This window comes from Ursus americanus, chromosome 33 (genome assembly GCF_024610735.1).
Source record: "Ursus americanus isolate L20-20 chromosome 33, mUrsAme1.1.p, whole genome shotgun sequence".
NCBI classification, from domain to species: domain Eukaryota; kingdom Metazoa; phylum Chordata; class Mammalia; order Carnivora; family Ursidae; genus Ursus; species Ursus americanus.
Genome location: NC_142159.1, coordinates 23,049,608 through 23,073,743, shown reverse-complemented (window position 1 = coordinate 23,073,743; position 24,136 = coordinate 23,049,608). Strand labels below are relative to the sequence as shown.

The 24,136-nt window shown below is 59.2% G+C and overlaps 1 protein-coding gene across 4 annotated transcripts in view; it reads right to left on the bottom strand.

Annotated features, from left to right (window-relative positions):
- CASZ1 (castor zinc finger 1) overlaps positions 1-24,136 on the bottom strand; it is a 147,857-nt gene that overhangs the window by 33,139 nt on the left and 90,582 nt on the right. For 2 of the 4 annotated variants that reach the window (XM_045776893.2, XM_087858731.1), the window contains exon 4: positions 21,883-21,921. In XM_045776893.2, the coding sequence (XP_045632849.2) occupies positions 21,883-21,898 (16 nt within the window). In that variant the 5' untranslated portion in view covers positions 21,899-21,921. Of the gene's footprint in view, positions 1-21,882; positions 21,922-22,338; positions 22,508-24,136 lie in introns of those variants that run through there. The other 2 variants (XM_045776892.2, XM_045776894.2) reach the window with 2 other exon arrangements.

Genomic DNA, 24,136 nt, shown 5'->3' with positions numbered 1-24,136 from the left:
TCTGTGGCCCCTGCCTCTGCAAACCCAAAGGACCAAGCTTTCCCCTTCTGTGTGGCAAGGTAAGCGTTCAGCGGGGAGGTGGAGCCAAGGAAAGCAGCAGGGAGGCACGCAGTGGTCCCACGTCTCCGCCAGTCCTGCCGACACAGCACAGGACTCAAGAAGGGTGGCACCATCCGAAGGACTGACCAGCCGCCTCGGAGGGTGGCAAGGCTCGGTGAGCGCCCAGAGCCACCTGTCCACAGGGATGCCCCACCTTTTTACTCCAGTAGGTGTGGCCGGATGCGCAGGCGGCTTGGACACAGGCGCCCACCCCCATCCCCGGAGAGGACCTGGACCCGCAAGGACCCACGAGCTGGGCCACACCAGGCAGCGGAGCGGGAGAGGCCTCTCGTGGCCTCCTCTGCGGATGCCCAAGGCCAGGCAAGGCGGCCTGAGGGGGGAAGGCCTGCCCGGGGCCCACCTCTCCCACCTGGCCCCAGAGGCCTCCCGGCTCACCCGCCCGCCTGCCCGCCGCATCTCCCGTGAACTCTATTTCTCTTTCCTCTCTGAAAACAACTGAGCTGTAAATACTGTTTAACCTTCTCCCCCCCTCCCCCCACCCCCTCCCCTCCGCACTATAAAAACACAAATATGCCATAACTCAGCCGGCCCGGCCGCCCAGCCTCCAACATGCCCCGCGCCCGGGCCTCTCAGGAAGGTCATTACAAACGACTTTCCGATTCACTGCTCCTGAAATAATTTTGTGTATTAAAACCTGAATCTGCACTTTCTGGGGCCGAAAGCCTCGCTTAATTATGGCGGGTGTCCTTGGGACGGACAGTGATCCTTCACTCGCCAGCCCGCTCCAGCCCTCCGCCCGCCAGCCCGCCCCCCTCCCTGGGCCCAATCTGTTTTCAAAGTGTGTCTGTCCTTTATTAAATTGTTTTCTTTTCCACATTATCAGTTGCCATGGAGACCTCATCTCTCGGATTATTTGAATTTCATTATATCTATTGATTTGGGAGCATTTCATCTTTTTTATTGTTTTTCTGTCAATTTTCAAAACGAATAACCATCTAATTTGCGTCAGTGCTGATTATGTTTGTCCCTCAATAGAGGTCGGCAGCTGCGCTGGGGAAACAAATCAATGAAAAACCATCATAAAACTCCCCACTCCAGTCTCCGGGATGTGTGGGTGACATTCCACGCCTGTGAGAGACACACTCATCAGCTCCAAGTTCGGCTACGGTGGCAGCGGCTCCGCTCCACGTCCGCCTCCTCTGGCCTTAATATTTAATTTCGCGATTTGGGGCATTAGTGGTGTTTTTATTAGTGCGTGTGCATGTGAGTGTTTGGTGGTGGGCCGGCTGTTCCGTTAATTTGTGGGTGAGGCTGGGAAAGCCCAGAGGAGGGCAGGGCGGACGGTGCTGGGGGTGCGGTGGGAAGTCGAAGAAGCAGGAGGGGAGCCCTGAGGAGGGGGGCGGGGGGGCCCCGGGAACGGGAGGACCATGCCGAGGGGCCGGAAAAGGGGGGGTCGCAGAAGGGGGACCAAGCGAAGGGGAGGAAAAGAGGGAATTCAAATTGCTTACTTTGTTGGTTTTTTTTAAATAATTTATGCAATTTTAAGCATTTATGTATAAATTTTTTAATAAGCCACCCTGGAGCAGGATGGCCATTAACATCCCAACGTCCTTCTGTCCAATGGGCTGGCGGAGAGGATCAATTTCTGAGAGTACTTTCCCTTTTTTATGACATGATAAAATGCTTTTAAAGCAACTTACACAAATATGGAAATTTTTTTTTCTTTTTTTCCCTGTCCCCTCTCCCTTCCCCTAACAGCCTTCTTATCCACCAGGGAGGGGAGTGAGTGTGTGTGTGCGCGCACACGGGCACACACACACACACACTTGTGCTCCTCCTGCTCCCTCTCCTGCTGGGGAGGGGGACTGCGGGGGGGCTGGCAGGGAGACAGCCCCAGTTCTCACTAGAACTGGCCGCCTGTCCTTCTAACAAGGGCATAAACTTTCATTACCCATGCACGCAGTCAAAGACAATTTAGGGAAACGCGCTGCTCGGAAAAGGAAAACCTCAGCGATTCGTGACCCACACCGCTGCCATCTGGGGGGCTCTCGCCTCCAGCTCCAGGGAGCCCGGGCCCTGAACCTCTGGCCCTGCCCACTGGAGGGTTGGGGAGGGGGCCCTTGTGGGGGCAGCCCGCAGAGGGAGGGGAGAGAGCGGAGGGAGGGCAAGGGTCTCTACCTTGGCTGGCCAAGAGCACCTGGGCAGGCCAGGGGACAGTCCCCCTTGTTGGGCTCTCCCCCCATACCCCTTCAGTAGCCTCACCAGGCATGGGCCCTCCAGGGCAAGCACGGGGCTCATGCCATTTTGCGACCCAGTGCCAGCACAGAGCAGAAGCTCAGCTCTGTGGATGGATAGATGGATGGATGGATAGACAGAGGGAGGGACTGAGTGAAGACAAAGTAGGAAACCAGGCCCAGATGTCCTCACGCCCCAGCAGGAGACCCACAGATGCTGGAAAAAGCTCCCTCTCCAGGTATCACCTGCTCTAGAAGGGGGTCTGGGACAGGAGTGCCTCTGGGTAAGAGGATGGGGGACACCAGAGCGAGGGGGGCGGCCCGGCCACCATCACCCCCACCCTGAGCCCGAGCCTCAACTCCCTGAGATGGAGCCAGGTCTTGTGAGGAAGAGGACAAGTGTCCTATGCCCAGGCTTGGGGACAACCCTTACTTCCATGTCCCCTTCACCTGCAGCCCTTCCTCCAGATGGGGAGTGGGAGGAGGGGCCCAAGGGGTGAGCCCTGCCCAAGGGCTGAGGGAGATGATCCAGGTCCCCAGCACAGTGCCTGGAGCCTTTCCCTGCCTTGCCATCGCGGGACAGTGCCTGGCCCTCCCATACCATCCACGCTCGGGGACCGGGACTTTGGCAGCACCAGATCAGACAAACTGACATTAGAAACTTGGTCCTCCTCTTAAAGCTTGCCACTTTAAGTCTGGTCTCTGCTCTGGGCCCCAGAGTCCTCATCTGAAATGAGCCTGTTGAAAGGATGGCGTCGAGTGACATGTCTGACACAGCGCCATGGAGCACGTGGGGCCTGCCCTTCTACTGGCTGGTGACTGCGGGCAGGGTCCCTGCCTCGGGAGGGCGAAAGGCTGCTCCCTCCCGGACCTGGGGGCTGGTGCAGGCAGGGCAGAGAGTCCAGCCTCCCTGAGATCTAGGAAATCTGGGTCTTCCTGCTTCTCCCAACCCTCCAAACCCTGGTTTCTCCTGGGGCCCTCAGCTGTCTAGGCTACTGAGACCCAAACGCCCTCCCGCCCTCGAGTCCCAGAGCATCTCTTGGGAGGCCTCCCTCCCTCCGGGTGAGCCTGACCCTTGGCAGTCCAGGAAGGGCCCCTCGGTGTCCTTGGTGGCGGCAGCAAGGGAGCACCCCTGCTGCGCCAGGCCACCCCAGCCTTCGGTGGGGACCGAGGGGAGCCCACCCTCCTCCCCTTCTGTGTTCAGATCCCCCCCCAACTGTCATTAAAATAACAAGTTTCTGTTACAATCTAAACATTCCCACATCGCATAAAGGGTTATATTACACCCGAGTCACTCCCGGGCCCATGTTTGCACAGAAAAGCTCACGGCAGGTCCCCCCTCCTGACGAAGTGACTTATTAAAGTTTAAACAGTAATTAACAGAACAATAAAAATAAAGGGATGTTTGGGGAGTCGTAGTGCACACAGGGTTTTTGGCAGTGCCAGCAGTTTCTCAGTGCCCTGTGCTGGCAGCAAAATGCGACTGTGAAGCCAGGGGGGACGGAGGACGCAGCCGGGACTGGGCCAGGGAGGCTTCAGGCCTGAAGGGTGAGGAAGCGCGGCCAGACCAGAGGGAGGGGAAGAAGGGCCTGGGAGGTTCACGCAGGGCTGTGCGGGGGGCCACCAGCCGCACCCCCCACCCCCAGGATCTGGAGGAGTGGGGTGGGTGCCTCATGAGCAGGAGAGAAGGCCTGACGCCGGCAGGAAACCACCGATATGGGTGGCTGAGGCTTTGCCCTGCCAGAGCCCAGCGTGGCCCCGGGCACTTCCAGGAGCCCGGTGCCTCGGTTACATCCAGCCAACTCCGGCACGGCCCTGGCTGGGGGAGCACCGTGGGCATCGCCAGACCCTGCCGTTAAGGGTTCCTGGGGCTGGACCCCAGCCACTCTGGGCTCCTCTCCCAGTCGGCCAGGTACCTCTCCTGGCTCCTGTGGCTGGGGCACCATATACCCCTGAGAACTCTCCTGAAGCTGGGGGCTGGTGCAGGCAGGGCAGAGAGTCCAGCCTCCCTGAGATCTAGGAAATCTGGGTCTTCCTGCTTCTCCCAACCCCCCAAACCCTGGTTTCTCCTGGGGCCCTCAGCTGTCTAGGCTACTGAGACCCAAACGCCCTCCCGCCCTCGAGTCCCAGAGCATCTCTTGGGAGGCCTCCCTCCCTCCGGGTGAGCCTGACCCTTGGCAGTCCAGGAAGGGCCCCTCGGTGTCCTTGGTGGCAGCAGCAAGGGAGCACTACGAAGCATGAGTAAGGACTCAGGGGAGAGAGACTCTTCTCTGCTCTCGGCGGCGGGAAGATTAGCCAGCCCCATGCACGCTGGGCCCCATGTAAAGGGAGGAAGCAGGGGGCTGGCTAGGCCAGGGTGGGCCCCCGCTGGTGGGAGACCTCACTCACAAAGGGTCTCAGGGAGCCGGGCCTGGAGGGCTGGTCCAAGGTCAAGCCAGTCATCCTTCACCCTCTCTGGTTCTCCCTCCACAAGCTCCACCTAGAGGCTCAGACACCTGGCTATAGGGGATGGCAGGGAGCCAGAGAGGAGCCCTGGAAAGAGGAGGGGCTCCACCTGGACAAGGCCAGTACGCGCTGCTTCTTCCTAAAGCCTTGGGAGCCGAGGAGGAAGGGTGGGCGGGAGCACTCGGAGGCCACAATGCATGTGAGTCCTCAAAAGGCAGCCAGGTGATAGGTACCAGATACTGCTGGGTGGGCCTCGGACTTACCAGCCCCCAAATGCCCTCACTTCATCCCTCTCCCAGACTCCTTGGGCTGTCCTGGGCTATGTTGTGGGGGGTTCTCTCTCTGACCTTACAATCTCAGAGCCCGTGGCCAGTCTTGTGGCCCTCGCCTGCCCACTACCAATGCCTGTCCTTCTAAGAGAAGCCACCGCACACGGCTCTCTCCTCACTGCACAGGATTCATTCCCAGAGTGGTTTGGGGTACAGCACCCCCAATTCAGGTTCTTCCCACCAGGGCAGAGCAAAGGGCCAACTTGGGGACACCATGAGGACCTTAAGAGCACTCTTCACCCTTCTCTTGGCCTTCCCCACCTCCCTGTGCCTCCGTGAACCAACCTGCCCAGGCCTGTCTGGGCATCTGAGTTCTGCTGTAGCCGCTCTCCACCTTGGTGCCCACCAGCAGCAGCGTGGACCAGATCGTGCCCAGAGACTGGCCCCTGGCCCAGGGAGAGCAGCCCCGCTGGGTCCCTGGCACTGGCTCCCAGGCTCGTTCCTCCACATCCCAGCTGCGGGGGCTGACGTGAGCAGCTGACAGCCACACGTGGAGGTGAGGCGCTGGGCTATGGCCAGACATGCTCTTTTAGCCCTGTGTCTCCTGGGATCTGGTTCCTGGGCAGATGGCGGGCACAAAGGGCAGGGACTCTGGCTGGCCCCCATGGTGTCCGGCCATGCCCCTGCCTCTCACCAAGTTCTTGCAGGCACAGCCAGGGGAGTGCTGTGCCCAAATGACCTCTGGGTGCCTGGGCTCTAGGCACGAAGAACTTTGCCCTTAAGACGTGGAGAAGAGCCACTAGGAGAAGGACTCTCCTCCCCCTTTCCTGGGCAGAGTGCTTTGGGGCTCCACCCCCTCCCCCAAGATGAGTGACTCACAGGTGCAGAGAGTGGGGGGGTCAGGCAGAGAGAGCTCAAGAAGGGGGCAGGCGATGCTTCCCAATCCCCTAGCTGCTCTGCTCGGAGGGAAGTCAGGGGCTCAACCCTCCTTGTTGCTGGAGGAGGCCCCCCCACCCCGAGTCACCCAGCACCAAAGCTGGAGTGGGAACGGGGAGACACACTCAGGGTTAGGATAAGGACTGGCGGAAGGAGGGCAGGTGGGGACAGAGGGCTTCTAACAGGCGTGCTGTAACGTGGGCAAACGGAGCAGGGCGCTCATCCTAATCCACTCTGTTTCTAGAACCTTCACCTTCTCCCGGTCCCAGGGGCATGGCAAGGAGCTCTGGCTGGACAAGGAGCTCCCAAGTGTGGTAGTGATCAGAGCACAGGTTGTCCCAGATTTGCATAGAACGTTAGAACTGGAAGGGAACTGAGGCCCAGGAGGTTGAGAGACTCGTCAGAAGCCCATGTCCCTAACCCGTCAGGACCAGACAAATCCGGAGCCTCACACCGCCCCCCCCCCCCCACCTGGGCCCTCTCATGACCAGCAGATCAAACTACTACACATTTGTGCTTTAAGGGGAACCTTCTGTAGCCCTTGCAGATTGCTCCAGGGCCCACTGGCCCCAAACCCCACGAGGGTTCCCTGCTGGAAAAGCTTCAACCCCACACTGGCCCACCTGGGCAAGGACCCCAAATGGCTCTGAACCAACACTTCCCAGGGTACAGGGCCTGAAGTTCAGGCTCCAAGCAACCCAAGGAAAGCACAAGAGGACTCTGCGGCCTGGCTTACCCCCTGGAAAAGGGGCAGGACATGTGGGTGGGTGGCCATATGAGGGAGAGCCTGCCTGGGCGCAGGGCGGGAGCATGTGTGTTGGAGGGAGGGAACCTTCTTCTTGCAGAGACTGAGACCCCCAGAACTTGTGAGCTGTGCTGTGAAGGGGAAAACAGGGCAAGGCACCATTCTGGGGTTAGACGAAGGGCCTGGGAGAGAGGCAGCCCCGGGAGAGAAGGCAGGGACGGCAGCAGGTGGCAGAGGGGTGTGATGGTTGACGCTGCCACCCCACCCTCCCTACAGCCCATCTCCACAATCCCCTTGCTAAGGCCGCCAACGACATGAGGGGACTAATTTAGGAGTATTTTTAAAACTGTGGCCCTGGTGGAGGGGTTTAGCAGTTGTCAGCCATCTGGAGTAAGGAATTACCGTCACCTCCCTGATCCTATAGCCCTAAACCCAAAGCTGGTTACAGCTCGAGGGGGAGGCAGCAGGTGGGTGGGGCGGGGGCCTGTCCCAGGGAGGTGCCCGCAGGCCTGGGGAGCCCCTCCCTTTGCCCTGGGAGGGGGCCTGGGGCTGGGGAGGGGGCTGGAGAGACTGGTGTCCTCTGTGCCCACTCAGGCTCCCCCGCCCGCTCACGCACGCTCACTCCCCGGGCCGCGCCGGCTTGCGCAGGGGCCGTCAGGTAAATTAGATCTGAAAGCTGACAATTTCTGACCATATTTCCTTGATTATTTCAAACAAATGCACAGCAGCCGCTGTAAGGAGATTAAAGTGACATAAACGTCCCGAGTGGGAGGGGGGAGGGCAGAGGATTCAGGTCACCCCCATCCGTCCCCCGCCTGACAGACGCTATATCGCTATCCAATCCAATAAAAAATCCCCCCCTTTTGCTTTAATTAATTTTACAGCTAGCTTGCTTAATTACTTTCAATCAAAATCCTCCTGCCATCGCAAAATTAGAGATGGTTGAGCTCCATTAGCCTAAATTCTTCATTTCCATATAGAAAAGAGGCTGTCTGCATAGCCAGCCTGGGCCCCGGCAGGACAGACGCTGGTCTGCCCGCCCGCTGCCAGCCAGCCCACTGCTGGCCTGCACTCCGTGGTTGTCTCTGGCCTGGGCATTTCCCCCCATCCTGCTCTGCCACTGCTCCTGGGGGGAGGGGATGGAGTTAAGGTCCAGGAGGAGTACACTCCCCTGTGCCCCCAACCCTTCCCCTGACTCAGGCAGGGACTGCGGAGCCAGGCTGGACGACCAGGGCCGGCTGCTCCTGGCTGAAGGAAAGGCTGATCCTAGGAGCCTGCTTTCTTGCTCAGGGGCCCCTGCTGCTCCCCAGAGGAGCCTAGTCCCCTTGGCTGCCCAGGCCCCCAGCAGGACAGTTCTGGGTCCCCTGCCTTAGCCCTCCTCAGGAAGCAGAGCTCCTAGCAAGGCAGGGGCTCTTCCCGCCTTGCACTTAGGCCCTGGTCGGTGTAGACCCCTGGAACCCACAGCACCCAGGGTCCCCTCTCTGCTGTTTCCCCGCTGGAGCCCTTGTTCACTAGCTGAGCGACTCCAGGGCCAGCTGTCTCAATGGTGCTAACAGGCAACGCGGGCAGCCCCCACAGACTCTGGTGTTCTCCAGGGGGCCCCACGTGGGCCCCTCCTCATCCCCTTATATCCCTGGTTCCCAGCCTGCAACAGCTGCTCCTCCACCCCCAGCCTGGGTCGGGTGGGTGGCGGCTCTGGGCTCTGTCCACATCCTGTGCCTGCACTGGCTCTCTTCTCCTCCCTTCCACCTGCCTCTTCCAAGCAGCCCCCAACCCCAACTCCAGAAGTTCCACTTCAGGTTTTCCATCCTACAGCCCCGAGTGTCACCACAGGGTCCGGCCCAACCTGGGCTCCAGCTGATTAAGGATCTGCAACAGGATGTAGGGATTACAGTAAAACCTGGCTCCGGATCTGCAGGGGCAGGGGGCCAAATCCTGGTTCTGGGACTCCCCTCCCCTCCCATTTCGGCACGCCTCCTCCCTCTTGGCTGCCAAGGGCCCAGGAAGGCTGAGCCTCTGGGGCCTTCCTGGGGTCTTGGCTGGACTCTGAGAAGTGGATGACAAGGGGTAGCATGATGGGACCCAGGCCAAATCTGGCAGAAAGGCGGGCTCAGAATGGGGTGGGGAAGGGGAGTTATGGCTGAAATCTGCCCTGGACCCTTTAACAGGGACCGGAAGCTAACCTGGTCCTCCTCAGGGACTCAGTATGGAGGCAGGATGTCCTGGGTCTGACCTCTGAGCAAAGGCAGAGCAAGGTGGGGAAGGAAGCACTCTAAAGGCTCCATGAGGCCGTTCTAGGCAGCAGGCCTTATGGCTGCCCCATTGCTCTGGCTGAATGACTCTAGGGTGAGGCCAGCTCGGGTTGGGTGGGGAAACTGAACCTGGACCCCCAGAGCCTGGCTTCCTGGACGCCAGGGGCCCCCTGGTCTGTCTTCAGCCTCCTCACTGCTCTTGCTCTAAGGGTTAGGTCACGTCCTCCTCTTCCGGGGCCCAGGTGAGTTTCTCAAATACATCCCAAGTACCTATAGGCAGATACTTCCCAGGGTCCCGCTGACCCTAGGAACTCGGGGAGCACGGTTTCGGGTGTCAGAGGGCTCAGAGTCTACTGGGGAAGACACACCAGTACTGGAGCATTCCGCACACCACCGAAGGCACGGGAGGGAGGCCAGCTGTGAGTCCGAGGAGGGCCTCCTGGAGGCCAGCAGGTGCAGGAGGTAAAGAGCGGGAGTAAGCAGACACACATGCAACACTGTCCCAGCTGGGCTCCCCTGGGCTCCTGCCTCCACGCAGTCCGCACACTCACTCCTGCCCTCTCTCCAGTGAGTCATCAGCAGAGAGGGGCCTCCCGGGAGGCACAGTGGGAGCAGCCCACTCCTCCGTGGCACTTGCTGACTTCCTGGCGGCTCTCCCTCCCACAGGGACAGGGCTGAGCCGCGTTCCTGCTCTGCCTCCAAGCACCGTGCCTGGTGCAGATGGGTCAACTTCGTAGAAGGGTGGCTGGAAGAGCAAGTCCCAGGCCAGTTAGCCAGAGCTCGAAGGGACACGACCCTAGTGGGCTGGCACAGCTCATCACCCCTGCCAGCCAGCACCTGTGGAACCCCCCCCCACCCCCTCCAGTTCAGGGCCCAGCTAATCCCACCCAGACCCTGATGCATCCTTCGTGCGTGGGTCCCAGGTGAAATTTCATTTCCTCCTGGAAGTCCTCCGGGATCACCACACTCTGGAGGGTCCGGTCCTCGTCCTCTCCTGACACCTTGCTCCATGTGGCCGCGCTTAATGACCCTTCTATCTCCCTAGACCGCAGGATCCGTAGGACGGGACTACTGTTTTAGCAGAGCGCCTGACCCAAATAAATATTTACGGAATGAATACAGAAAACTAAGTGCTTCTCAAGTTCATTAGGGGAAGAGCGGGGATCAGGGGTGCGGCCTGGCTTCTGCACTGAGCACAGCCTGTGGAGCTCTAGGAAACTTTCCTCCCTTGGGTGGGACTGAGGCTGAAGGTCCTGGGTCTCTGACCCTCTTGTGCCTCAGGCTCACCTCCAAATGCCCTTTGCAGGGCTCCACCTCGAGAACAAAAGAGGCCCCAGTTGTTCCAACATTTCTCTGGGAGAGGAACAACTGTTGCCAGCCAGGCCCCTTCGGAATAAATCCAGCAACTGTTTGCACTGTGGTGCAGTGCTCTCCCTCCACCTCCTGTCTCTGTCCCAAAAAGGAGAAAAGGAAATTGAAAAAAGATGGGGGAAAATCCCATCCCCAGCCCCACCGCCTCCCTACAGCCCCTCGCCAGTCTGTCTGAAAATGTTATTAACACAAAGAGGGCACAGGGACAGCCACCTGCCATTGCCAACAACTGGGACGGCCACAGCAGAGGGTGAGGCTGTGAGATCAGGACCCAAAAAAAGGAGAAGGGAGTGCAGACTGTGGGGAGAGATCAAAGCGGAGGGAGAGGCTGTGGAGGGCAGTGGGAAAGCTGGGAGATCTGGCCCTGCCTCGGAGGAGAGCTGCAGGGTGAGGGAGGCAGAGCCCCGGGGGTGTGCAGAGACGCAGGAATTGGAGGCTCCCTGAGGCCAGGCTCCTGGAGGCCAGGCTGAATAGGGAGGCAGGAGGCTTCCGTGGGGGCAGTGGCCACAAGTGGTGGGGGGGGAGAAGAAGGAAGGAGAAGTTGACTGGGGAAGAGGGAGAGAGGTCTATTAAAAACCTCTCAGTGCATAACACAAAATGTCAGGGTTTATAGCTTCATTCTTGGCATTGCCGGGACTGAGAACCCTGCACAGAAATGTCACCGCTTGTCATGTTTAATCACCTGCTGTTTGTTAACACCTTCCCTGCAAGGAGCCTGTCTCAATCTGCCCCTGGGCCCCCAAGGGACCCGGAAACACAAAACATCCCTGGCTCCTTCTCTGGGCTCTTGGCCCTGCCCCGGAGTCTCCACGGAGGAGCTCCATTCACCACCTATCTAAAGGCCTCCCAGGAAGCCCCCCAGTGACCCTTCCTATCAGGCAGGCCCGGGAAAGGGGCCCACGAGGACCGAGCAAGGGGCTGCTTCCTTCGCCTGGGGCCCGGGTGCTCCAGGCTGTCTATTTGGCTCTTGCTCCTTCCACCTGCCTTTCTAGGGCTGGCTGGCTGGCCGGCTGTCCCCTCTGTCTAACCCAGCCTCGCTCCCCCACCCTGGGGGTGACACAAGATGAACAGAGGAGGGCCCGCTCCGATCCCCGCGGCCTGGAGTTCACCAATCGACTTGAACGGCAACTGCCATAGGACACGGAACATTCGTAGCCACTGCCCTTGTAGTTACAACCCAGGCTCACAGCATCTGCGGTTCCGGCTTGGCTCACTCTTGGAGCATGCTTTCCTGAGTTGTTTAGGAATTCTCAGTCCTACTGCCCCATAATTCCTTCCTCTGGGGTGGGGGGTGTAGGTGTGCGGTAGGAAGGTAGATGAGGCCACGCAAGCAGCCTCAGTCGGCCCAAGAACATCTGGCTACTTCCTACTTCTGGAAGCAGTGTGGTCAATATGGGGGAAGGAGTGGGGTCCTCTCTAGGATTACACCTGCCACACTCAGTACAGCGCCGGGGCTCAAACCCCACGCAGGGACAGCAGCAAGGTTATCCTCTACGGTTGCCAAGGAGGCCCCATTACTTCTAGAAGCCATGAGGGCCAGTGGTGATATGCCCCTCTTAGCCGAGCTGCAAGGGTCTCCCGGTGAACCAGGGGAAACGTCCCGATCTTCCCCTCCAGCAAAGTCTATGCTTGCACAGAAACACATCCTATGAACACGCGCCTGTCGTCCTGTCTCCTAGGAGAACACCCATTCATTTCGCCTTTCCTCCTGAAGGGCCCTGGGTCCAGTCCGCTCATTTCCATTTCACCAAAGAGACAAGTCAGAATGTTTCCCAACTCCCCTTCGACCCTTCCCCGAGAACAGAAGGGGATACCCCTTTCTGAAGAGAGAGGCAGTAACAAGGGCCTTGAGGGGAGGTGTCCTGCAAAGAGCTCCAAATGCGACCGCCTGAACAAGTACATTTTATCTTGCAGGGAAAGCCCGGGGTGTGCCCACATGTTGCAGGTGGGATCCGGGGGGACCCAGAGATGGTTGGGGCAGGGGGCCCAGCAGCACGGGAAATATCCAGGACGGGGCGGCTAGTGGAGGGGTCCTCCAGCAAGTCCCTCTTCCCCATGGGAGGGAGTCCCTCTCCCTGACCCATCTCTGGGTTTCCTGTTTCCCCCCCCCTGCAAAACAGAGGACAACTTCCTGTCTTTCTCCCGGGGAACTGGGATATTAAACGTGGCGAGGGGCGCCTGGGTGGCACAGCGGTTAAGCGTCTGCCTTCGGCTCAGGGCGTGATCCCGGTGTTATGGGATCGAGCCCCACATCAGGCTCCTCCGCTATGAGCCTGCTTCTTCCTCTCCCACTCCCCCTGCTTGTGTTCCCTCTCTCGCTGGCTGTCTCTCTCTCTGTCAAATAAATAAAATCTTTAAAAAAAAAAAAAAAAACGTGGCGAGCTCTGAATCTCTCGGAAGGCAGGCGGGGTGCTCTGTTGTCCTGATTCTGCCCCAGGTGCCCATCCTCGCCATAGGGAAGGGCTCAGCGAAAAGGGGCGGGGCGTGGGGTGGGTGCACGGGGGCAAGTCCCCTCCTACGTCCAGCAGAGGCTCCCAGGTAGTGCCTTGTCCTGCCCGGGCAGGTGTGGGTCACACCCGCCTGAGCTCGCCCGCTCCTCGCCGAAGGCAGCAGCCCACGGAGCTGGGTGTTTTGGTGCAGCCAGTTGTAAGTCACCCATCCTGGACAGAGAGCATTCTAGTCCATGAGGTGCTTGGGCTCTCCGGGACCCCAAGGGAGGGGCCGTGTCAATCAGCCTGTCCACCTGCCCCCAGAACTGAGGTGTTCACAGGACGTGGGTCTTTCCGGTCCTGCGCAAACCAGGACGGCTGGTCACCATGCTGGTGACTCCGCAGTGCGACAGCTGGAAAGTGCTCCCGAAGTTCTGTGCTCTTGGCTGTCAAGAAAGGTGCTCTCTGGATGCCCAAGACGTGCTCCCAGGTGAACAGACCACCCAGGGCCTTCCCATGCCTCAGGGACGTCAGACTGGAGCGTCTCCCACCTGGGGGCTTTGAAAAGCTGGTCCCCACCATTGACAGGGACCTTGAGCACAGGTGGGATGTGTCCTCTCAGCTCAGCAGGCCATGGTGGAGTCTGAGAGGAGCCAGAGGCGGGGGCTGGCCTGAGGTTTAGGGGAGCCCCGGGTCTAGACCTGTTCTGCCCAAGCCACTTGGATTTATCAGATGAGCACAGCCTCCCAGCCAGCTCCCTGGTATAACCCTTCCATTAATTTACTATTCAATGGGAAATTACTCCTCACCCAGGAATATAAGTTTTCATCTTATTTTAAGTTAGATTCTTAAAGCAATTAGCAAGGCATCTGGCGATGACCTCACCACTGTGGCTGGGCCCTGCAGGGGAGAAGGGCCGCCCTGAAGCTGCACAGACCCCGGCTCCAGGCCCACAAGGGGAGCTTGGGGAGAGCTGGGAGCCCCTAGGCACCTGTCCTGGGTCCTGGGAGGGAAGTGGAGCGGGGGGACGCACGGTAGTCTTTGATATTTGCTGTTTGTGGAAAACCGCCTTTCCAGCACCACCTGCCCCGTGAACCTGCAGTTGCCGAAAAGCCTCAGCAGCTGGGGCCGCGGGCACATTTTCTATTTTTAATTGTTTGATCGGAATATTAACTCATCTAGGTCCACTCCCAAGACACACTTCCCAGCCAGAGGGTTTCCCCCATTTCCCAGACCTTCCTCTCTTTCTCTCTCTTGAGTCAGAAATCAACTTTGAAATTAATAATTGGAGACACAAACCTCGGTGAGTTTGCAAAGGATCAGAGCACTGGGGAGAAAAAGAAAGTCGATGCCCCTCACCCAGAGGCGCCCCGAACGGACCTCTGCTCTTCTCTCCGAGCCACCGAGCCAGGGTTTCAGGGCAGCGGCGGCGGGCTCAAGCACACATCGACACTGCCCCTCCGGCCAGAGCCCTGCTTTTCCTGGCTGAGGAAGACTCAGTCTCTCCCACTGACCGGCTGCTCACTTGTCAATCTCGAGGGCCACCCAGAGGGGCTGGGGCCACTCAGGAGGCCCCTAGGGAAGGAGGCACGTGCCCCTGGGCTCAGACAGGCTTGGCAAGAGGCTGACTCTCCTTTTAGCTTCCATCTCTGAAAGGAAGGGAGGGCCGCGTCTCTATGGAGCCCAGAGGAGAACCTGCCAGAAACTCCTCTGTGGGAGCAACACCAAGGGCTCCCGGCCCAGTCCACCAGTAGGAAAGTCACACAGCCCAGCCTGAGCCAAGTGTCACTCGAGCTTGAGACGGACCACACTGCTGGGAAGAGACTGTTAGGGCCAAACCCAAACACTTCGGCCCCCTCACCCCATCCTAGGGGGCCCCCCAACAGCACCGGGGCCACTCGGTCTCCTTTCCCCTACATGCCCTTGGCCCCCCTGCCACGCTCTTCCTTCTCAAGGTCACGGGGCTGTCCACACCAGGAATATTTACTCACCAGACTGGCCCTGTTAGCAGCACTCACCACAAATATGCTTTCTGATAAAGTTGGCAGAAAAAAAGTTCTAGAGCTCAAAACAATGTCAGAAATCATCCCCCACCCCCACCAAGCGCGGGTGAGGTGAGGCCAGCGACCAGGCTGCGAAGCCAGCCGGGAGGAGTCCTGGGGGGGCTTTTGTCACTCTCACTGTTCTCCTTCCTGAGCTATTTCCCAACATACAGCCTGTTGCCAGGGCACCGAGGGCTGGGGTTGGTTCTGAGTTAGCCCTGGGTCTTGGCCCCCAAAGGGTGCAGCTCAGAAGCAGGGGCATGGGGAGCGGTCCTCTGCTTCCACTGGTCAGGAGCCCTCTTGGTGGCCTCTGGAGGACAAGGCTGGCGGCCTCTTACCTCTGCTTCTCCCCGGGCCGTCTCACCTCACTGAGCCCCTTCCCACCCACCCGCCCTCCCTCAGTGCACATGGGCCTTAATGTTTTTATTACCTGTTTGACTCGCTGCCTTATTGCTTCTCCCCTTAATGGGGCCGTAACCGTGGAAACGAGGAATAAACGGCCACCAGAAAATGAGATGATTAAACAGGTCACCCTGGCAAAACAAACTCAGCCAAGGAACCTCTGGGGGTGGGGATGGGAAGCTCCCCCTCCCCCCACCCACGGCCAGAAGGCTTGGACCAGACCTGGGCCCAGCATCCCTGTCCTTAGAACTGGGGCAGATACCCTGGGGCGCCCCCTGCTGGGCAGTGGGGCACCTGGCCACCCCCTCCCCAAGGCAGCCCACCTGGCTTGCTGTGCCCTTGGGCTCTCCAGCCAGAGGGGATGACAGGGAGGCAGGCCCTGGTCTGCAGGGAGCTGATGATCTAGCCAAGGAGAAGATGCACTTCTGGTGATAGTGATGTGGTGGAACCCCCGCTTACTCATCGTCAGTTTTCACGCAGCACATTCCCTCCCAGGGGTCCCCCGAGTTCACGGAGAAAGCCCTATAAGAAAAGGCCAAAGCAGGCCAAAGCTCAACCGGAGAAGGCTTCCTCTGGGAATCCCTGGTCTTTGGAGACACGAGATGTGTCCACTCCCCTCCTCTACGCTGCTCCCCCAAAGCCAGGCTGTGCCCTAGCCTCAGGCCAGAAGGCAACAGGGAGGGCCCTCCTGGCTTTCAGAAGAGTCTCAGCAGCCTAGAGCCCATGGCACTGGCCAAGACCGTGGAGCCAGAAGAACCCCCAGGAGGCAGCCTGTGGGAAGCTCTATGAACCGCAGCCAGCTCAGGAGGAGCCCAAACGCCATGCCAGGGGACAGAAGGCCGAAGTCTCGGCCCTCTTTCTGCTTCTACTGCAGTCTGGGTCCTCTTTCTGGCACTGGGTCTACCTAGTTGGAGGGGTCCTAGGCCTGGGCCTGGGAGCAGGACCAGAGAGGATGGACATGCTACAGTGAGGTCTGCTTGGGGGAGATGGAGATGGGCAGGGGAGGAGGGGGAGGAGAGTCCCATGTATCGACCGTGCATCGGCCACTGCCTGCTTGTGCCCCACAGGGTAGCAGGCTACAGGTGCCAAAGACCCTTCCAGGCCCAAGCCGGAGTCACAGTTAGTAGCTAACACAGGCCCCCATCTAACCATACAATGCCTATCTCTTTCATTGGGCCCCCTTCATGTCATCCTTAATCCCAGCCCCACTCCTTCCTGTAAACCAGGCTATAGAAAGCTCTCAAGGAGCTAAAACCCAGGTCCCAAGGGAATCGGCCAACGTTTCCTGCCTGCCTCCTCCTGCCCCCACTAAGAAGCCGGGAGGCACTTGGTGAAGAGGCCCATCAATCAATCAATTCCACCAGCACTAACAGTGGGAAGGCGCGAGACCAGCCCCGGACCGAGTGCTGGGAGGGGATGTCAACACAGAGCTAACTCTAATGGTCGCCATTAGGAGCAGAAGTAGCAAAAGAAAGCACTTTGCTGGCCTTGACCTTCTGGGGGCCAGGGTACAGAAGTCTGAGTGTCACCTAGACACACCACTGCCATGGGCCTAACCAGATCGTCAGAGATGCAGGACCCCAGCCAGCCTCTTATCTCCTATCTCTTTCCAGGGCCAACTGGGTGCGAGGCTGCAAGGAAGAAGGGCAAGGTAGTTGGGAAGGCCTGGCTTTAGGGCGCTGGATGGCCTGGAGGAAAAGGGCAGAAGGCTATGGTTGCACGATGGGAAGCAGGAGTTCTGTTGGGGGGTGGGTGGCCGAGGATTAGAAGGCAAGAGGGAAACAAGGTCGTGTGAAGTCCAGAAGGTGCTGGGCGGTGCAGGGAACGTCTGCCTGCCTATCTCCATCTGTCCTACTACTTCCCACCCTTTATCAGGTTCAAAGGCCACTCCTTCACAGAGTCCCTGGGCTCCCCCGCCCCGTGCTCCTCTGCCCCGTGTGGCTGATGAACACATCTGTCTCCCTCCACTGGGCGGATCCAAGGGACATAGGCCATCCTCTGCCCCCTGGGACCGCCAGCCTTCTACCCCTCCCCTCCTTCTTCCTCCTGCTGTACCCTGGCCCAGTTACCCCGAAACAGCTGCTGCTTGCCTTGGGGACCCACAGGCAAGGAATTACTATAGAGCAATGCCCCTCGACCCCACCACAAAGATAAGGAGGAGGAGAAGGAGATGTGGCAGACGCCAGGGTGGTCAAGGTTTAAAAACCAGCTCAGGGCAGTGGTAAAGGACAAGCCTTGGGGCCCTGGGTTGGGGGAGAACCGGCCTGACCCCTCCAAGCGTGGTGGGCCAGCCAGAGGAGGCTGATGGCAGGGCAGGCGCACCACTAACCTGGAAGGGTCCAGGCGGAGGGGCCGGCGCCCAGAATCTTCCCGGGCCCCACCCGATCCCCAGCCCAGGGACTTGAGCCAGGGGCAGCAGCTTTAATGAGGAGATGCTGCTGCGTGACTCAGCTCTCCAAAGGTGTCTCCATCTATTTTATTTTTCCATCATAAAAACCCAAGCTGCAACTCAGCCAGATTCCCTGGCCGTGGGGGATGGGCCAATGGCTGCAGGGATGGCGAGGCCGCACGGAGGTCTGACTAAGTGGCCCCAGTGCCCTTCTCGGAGAGGAAAGTTAATGGGTTCTCCTGGCTGGTCCCTACAGGAAAAAAGGGCCCGGGGTGGGGCCCCTCTAGGGATCCTTCCAGATCTGTCCTTGCTGCCTCTGCCTCCTGTTGCAAGAACGGCTACGCCTGGGCTTTTATCCTGTGTTCTGCTCTGACGTCTCATGCCAGGACCAGGGCTGGTTCGAGGGCCACTTCTCAGTCCAGAGCCGCCGGTCTCAAATGTCTTCTTCCAAAGAGAAAGCCCAAACAATGTGCTTCTCACCTCGTCCCCTCAACCCCTCCCCCACGAACTGCCCCCACTGAAGCTCCCCAGTAAAATCGAGCTGGGAGCTGGAGAGCCAGAGACCTTAAAGGTCATCTGATGCTCAAGTCCCCGCACACGTCACAGCCAGCCTCTGTTTGAATGGTACCAGGAAACTCGCTACTTCCGAGACAGCCCATTCTGTCCTTGGCTCTGACTGCTCCTTCCTGCCAAGATGGCACCTACCCCCTGCAGCAGACTGGCAAAACCGGTGCCCAACCTGACTGCAGGGACTGGCCCCAGCTTAGACTGGTCGAGTAGGTGTATCTGGCCAAGTGAAGGCTTGAGGAAGGAAAATTGAGGACAACCTGCTCAGGCTTCCTCCACCGCTGAGGCCAGGGCTGGGATGCAATGGCGGGGGTGTGTCTGTGCACAAGGCCAGGGGGTCCTGGCTCGGAGTTCCAGCAGAGCTTATCCCAGGGAAAAAGAAGCAGGTCTGGCTCAGCGAGGAATGCCGATTCCTCCCACTGACCTCACTTTGACACCATGGCTACCAAGTGGACAGTGCCACCCCTCTCTGGCTCTCTGTCCGTGGCCATCCCCTTGAAATTGCTCTCTTGCTTCTTTGGCCCTTGACCTGGCAGGGCCTAGCTTGGATCCTGATAGACAGCTCTAGCCCTGGACAGCCTCTGCTCTTCTTCTCACGCTCTCCCTGGGGAGAAGGGGGGCAGTTACAAGCAGACCCTGAGAATCAAGGGCAAGGTCCTTCTCAAACCTCCACTGTTGCTTCACGGTCCTCCCACCCCTGCCTCCTGTCTTGTTGGGGCCTAGCCATCAGCCGAGTGGGGCCTAACCCTGGGAAGCTTCCCAACTGCAGGATGGATTTACCTGTGTCTGAAAGCTCTCTCCCCCTCTCCCCTCCCCTGCCTGGCTCCCTCCCCCAGGGAAATCACTCTAAAAGGGCCTAATGGAACTATGTCCTCCTCTCTTCCTCTCTCTCCTCCCTCCCTCCTCTCTTTCCCTTTCCTTTTTTTTATTAGCATTTGTGGAATTTATTCCCAAACTCTCCTAATCTTCCGTACACAACCATTTGATTTGCATAACCCAACCCCCTCTCATAAAAACTGGCTGCTAGTTTAATTAAAAAATGTAAATTTGCTGTCATCTCGGGGCCTGGTGAATTAGGACGACATCGGCATTTTTTATTGCTAAAGACGTCCAGATTGATCCAGCCCTTGGCTGAACTATGGTGGGGGAACAGGGGTCCACATGGCCCCTGAGGGTCCTGAGGTCCCGCTATCCTCTCCTCAGAAGCCTAGGTTCTGCCACCACTGAATGGCGTCTGGACGGAGTGCATCAGGACCTGGACCTGTCCCAGGCTGGAGAGGATGTTAACCCATGAGCCAATGCTTAGAGGGTCCCTGGCGCCAGCAACCTCTCTAGGGCCTGTGCCTCCAGCCCTGTCCTGTGCTAGAGGTGGAAGCTGTCCATGGTCCCGCCAAAGAAGAGAGCCCCTCACAGTCCCAGCAATGAGCCCTGGCCAGTGATGAGAACTTCGGCCATGGCTGGGTCCAGAAGTACATTCCAGATGTTGAGGGAAGATGAACACGGAGTCAGCCCAGAGATGGGCTCCGAGGGGGATCTCAGAGTTCCCACCTGCTTCCCTTTTTTTGTGAAGAGGGAAAAAAATGTTTTTCTTCTGAAGTTCTGAAATTAAGCGAAACTTCCAAATTCAAAGAAAAGGCTAAGATGGTATCACCAGATGACTCCTCCAGGAAGCAGTCAGAACTCTGACACCCCGACCTCCTCTCGCTGAGTGGCCAGAATCCAGGTCTGGGTGCTGCTGGGAGAGCCCTGCTCCAGCTAGAGGAGGGACCAGTCCACCTCAGTGGCTCTTCCAGCTTCTAGGAAAAGCTTCCAGGGCCGATCCCTGGAGTACTGGGAGAAGTAAGTCTCCCGAAGGCCCAGGAGAGAGGCTCTAAGAGGTTCTGCCACCCACAGGCCCGGGAGGCTCTCTCTCCCGTCGGGGACACCCTCCAGAAGGGCTCTAGAGTCGTGTGCCCACAGCAGACTGGGAGGGACTGTTTGGGGTAAGGCAGGAGGATGGACACCAGCTCCAGCTGGCAACCAGGTGAGAGGGAGGAAGACGAGGAGGGCCCGCCTTCCCGCTGAGTAATGCTGGGTCCGCTGTGCCCGCCCACAGGCAGAGGCTGGTCTGCCCCAGGTAGGGGGTGGTGCACACTGCCTTGCCCATCTGTAAGGACTGCTTCTTGGCTGGGTTGGGTGGGGGCCCTTTTTCTGAAGAAAGGGGGTGGGGCTCAGGGGAAGGAGGCGATGAGACACCTGATTAGAGTGGGGGTGGGCTGCTTCTCTGTGGGCGTGGAGGCCAGGGAGGGGCAGGGTGGCAGCAGTGGCCTTAGACACCTTCACCACTTTGCCCAGCAGGGGGTGTCACACCTTTCCTGGGCACAGAGGTCCTGAGGATCTCCACATCACATTACCCGAGATCACACCTGGCTGGACACTGTCACAAAACTCTGAGCCACCTCCCTCCCCACAAACACACACCCACTTCCCAAAGCTGACGACCATGTCACCCACCCGGGACCCCAGTGCTGCCTCCTTCCTGCTCTCCCTGCCCACTCCTCTTTGACCTCAGAAGGTCAAATGTCAGCTCATGGGTCCCAAGGGGCAATGCCATGAACTTGGGCCCATTATACATAACAACCCTAACCGCCACCTATTCTTCTATAAATGAGACACAAGGGTTCAGAGATCAGCCTCAATGAATTACCAGCCTGTTTATTACTGACTTCTTTCAAAAACATTTAAGAAGGCGACAGTGGCTTTTGTCAGGCTAGGATCTGAGGGTCCTGGTCAAAATGTGGTTTCAATAGAGAGGGCTAATTGAAAGCCTGAGGAGCTTATGGTAAACCTCACTCGGGGCTCAGGTTGGAACCCCAGATGGGAAGAGAAGTGAAATGTTGAAAAAATTAGATTAAAACCAATAAAAACACCAAAATATCAGGATAAACTGCCCCAGGCCAGCATCATGCTATCTGGACCCCTAGCCTCACTGCCACACTAGGTCCCCCAAAACCCAGAGTCCAAATCTAGTAGTTTGCCTGATGTACCCCTCCCCCGGGGTGGGGGGAGGAGGGGAGGAGCTCAAAAGGGGGATGGGAGAGAGTCCTGGGCCCCTCACTTTGAACTGATAACAGCCGCCTCATCCCACGGATTCTCAGGTGAAAAATACTCATTAGCCATAATAAGCAGCCTGGTCATGCGACACAGCCTTGTCCCAAATAAATTAAATTCCTTTACCTTGAGACAGTCGCCCCGAAACCAGACTAACCACCTTTCCCAACAGGACGCTGCTTTCAAAAACTAAACCACCCCCCACTAAAAAAATAAAAACACACACCCCACAGCCTGACACACAGAGATCTTTGCAGGGGAAAAAGAAACACACAAACACACACACACACAGACAGACACACACACACCAAACACGGAGCCATTCAAAAAACACGGAGAACAAAAACCCCCACAAAAACCCCCTAAATCCTCTCTCTGGGTGCCCCCCAGCTCCCTCTCCCCTCGGTTCTTTCATAATGACAAGCATCAAATTAGTCACAGTCACTAAGCAAGTAACAAATAATAACAATAATATCATCAGAAGCCTCGCAATCCAGAAACCAGGGCGAGAAGCGCAGCGGGCGCCGGACCCTCTCCAGGCCAGCCCCCACCCCCTGCTCAGCTGCTACCTCATTGGGCTAAAAATACTAACTTCCGTAAAAGAACCGAAAGAAAAGTGAAAGAGCCTCCCCTGGTTCCCATCGCCTGTACCTGTACCAAGATCCATTCTCCTCTCTTTGGTCCCAAACTCTTCGAGGAACGCCAAAAACAGAAGGGGAAAGAAAAAACATCTGTTTAGTCTCTCGCAGTGCCCCCCGCCGTCCCCCTCCCGCCCCCCTCCGCTCGCCGCACCCCCCAGCGAGGGCCGGACAAGTCCCCAGGACCCGGCGAGCAGCGACAGGGGGGCCCGGGAGGGAGAACGAAAGTTTCTCCCTCCCTCCCCTGTCGCTCTCACGCTCCGGCATTGCACACTCGGAGCAGCTCCTCTCCGCTCTCGAGTTTATTAAACTAAAAGAGAAACTATTTATAGACGCGGCCCGGGTCGGGGGGCCCCGGCGGCCCGCGAGGCCGAGGGGGGCCCCCGCCCGCGCCCGGCCCCCAGCCCGCGCCGGGGTCGAGCCCCGCGGCGGCGCCCCCTGCCCTCCCCCGCCCCGCTGCCGTACTCACCATAGTCGGAGAGTCGAAAGCCGAATTCACTTAAATAATCAACTTTCATAATACTTAATTAATGCCTAATTGCAACTGATTACTCCCCGAATAACAAGTTGTTTTAAAGCCCTGATGTCATTGCTCCTGACGGTAACACTCAGGGTAACAGTTTGGCAGGAGGGAGCGGGCGGGCGGGAGCTGCCGGGGGCGCTGCCAGGCGCCGAGGTGATTGGCAGGGCGGCCACGGCGCCGCCTCCTCCGGGCCCGGCCGCGCCGCCCCGGCAGGTGAAAGAGCAGAGCTCGGCCCGCCCGCGCGCGCCCGCCCGCCGCGGTGCTGGAGTGAATGGGCGCGCGCTCGCCCGCCTGCCGCGCCGCACGCGCGCCCCCGCGCCGCGCGCCCCCCCCGCGCGCCCGCCGCTCCCCCCGCGTGCGCGCGCGCGCGGATCCAGTACACCCGCTCGGGCGGCCCGCCTCATTGGCTCAGTGATTCCCCAAACCTTAAGACTTCAGGAGGAGGGAGGCGGGGACTCGGCGCGCGGACCCCGGCGGGAGGGGCGAGGCGGGCGGCGCTCGCGTCCCCGCGCCAACTCTGGCCGGACGCCGGCGGGCGCGCGCTCGCACTCTCCCGCCTGCGCCCCGGCACCGGCCCCGCGGGCGCCACTCGACGGCGGCCGCGCGCGGACTCGCTCCGGGTGCCGGTCGGCCCAGGGCTCGCGGAGCGCGCGGCCGCGCAAACTTTTCCGCGAGGGCGGGCGCAGGTGTGAGCGCCGCGGGGTCGCGCCCGCCGGGTCGCGCGCCCTCGTGCTCCCTCTCGCGCGCCCTGTGGACTCCGGGTGAGGCGGTACCAGGGCTTGTGATTCCCCTCATACCCGAGTCTCACGGTGAGGGTGGTGGCGGGGTTGTTTAGTCCCAAGGAGTAAAGGCTACCGGGTGGTGGGCCTGGGAGGAGGTGGGAAGGGGGATGGGACACGTGTATCAGCCTCACCCAGCTCCGCCTGCCACCCGCGGCAGGTTCCAAGGAGAGCCCGGACCCCCGGCTTCCACCACTTGGGCTTGGCTGTGCCTTGAAATGGGCCCCGGTGCCCTCCCGACCGGGCCAACCCAGGCTGACCCAGGCCTCCTAGACATCCCTGCTCTCCGCCCGGGGTCTTTCTCCTCCTCCTCTGCCCCCAAGTTCGGCCCCGAGCCCCGCAGTTGGGCCATGAGGGGCGTCCAGCACCTCCTTCCCTCACTCTGCCGGGCAGCCTTTACTCCGAGCGCCCACCATAGATCCATGCCATCACTTGGGCTTCCCTCCCGCCCTCCTGCCTCTGCCGTGCCCCATTAAGGATCTTGGCATGGAGGGAAGAGGCACCCTTGAACCAAAGAACGAGTAGTCCTGCCACCTGCCCCTCCGTCAGCGGCCGCATTTCCTGTCCGCCAGCTTATCTCTGTGCTCTCTTCGGCCCTTCTCCTTTTCCCTCAAAGAAAGCACTCTGGTGGGTCTCTCTGTCCCCAGACGTCCCTACTATGGCCAGAAAATTCCTTAAATTGTAGTGATCCAAGTTACCCACTGGACTTGGGGGGGCCTCAAGAAAGGAAGCAGCCAGGTAAGCAGGAACGTGGCCAGCTTTGCTAGTGCAATACCTAGATCTCACTAGCTCTCCCTCTGTCCCCTGTGTCCCCGCGCTGCCACCTTCCTCTCCTCCTGTTTCAGGGAAGGCCACACTGCCTCCAATTAGGGGAGCGGAATAGACCCCAGGTTTTCTCTGGTCTTTGAGCAGCATTCAGCAAAATGGCACTGGCCTATTTTTGCAATATTTCTATTTTGCAAAGG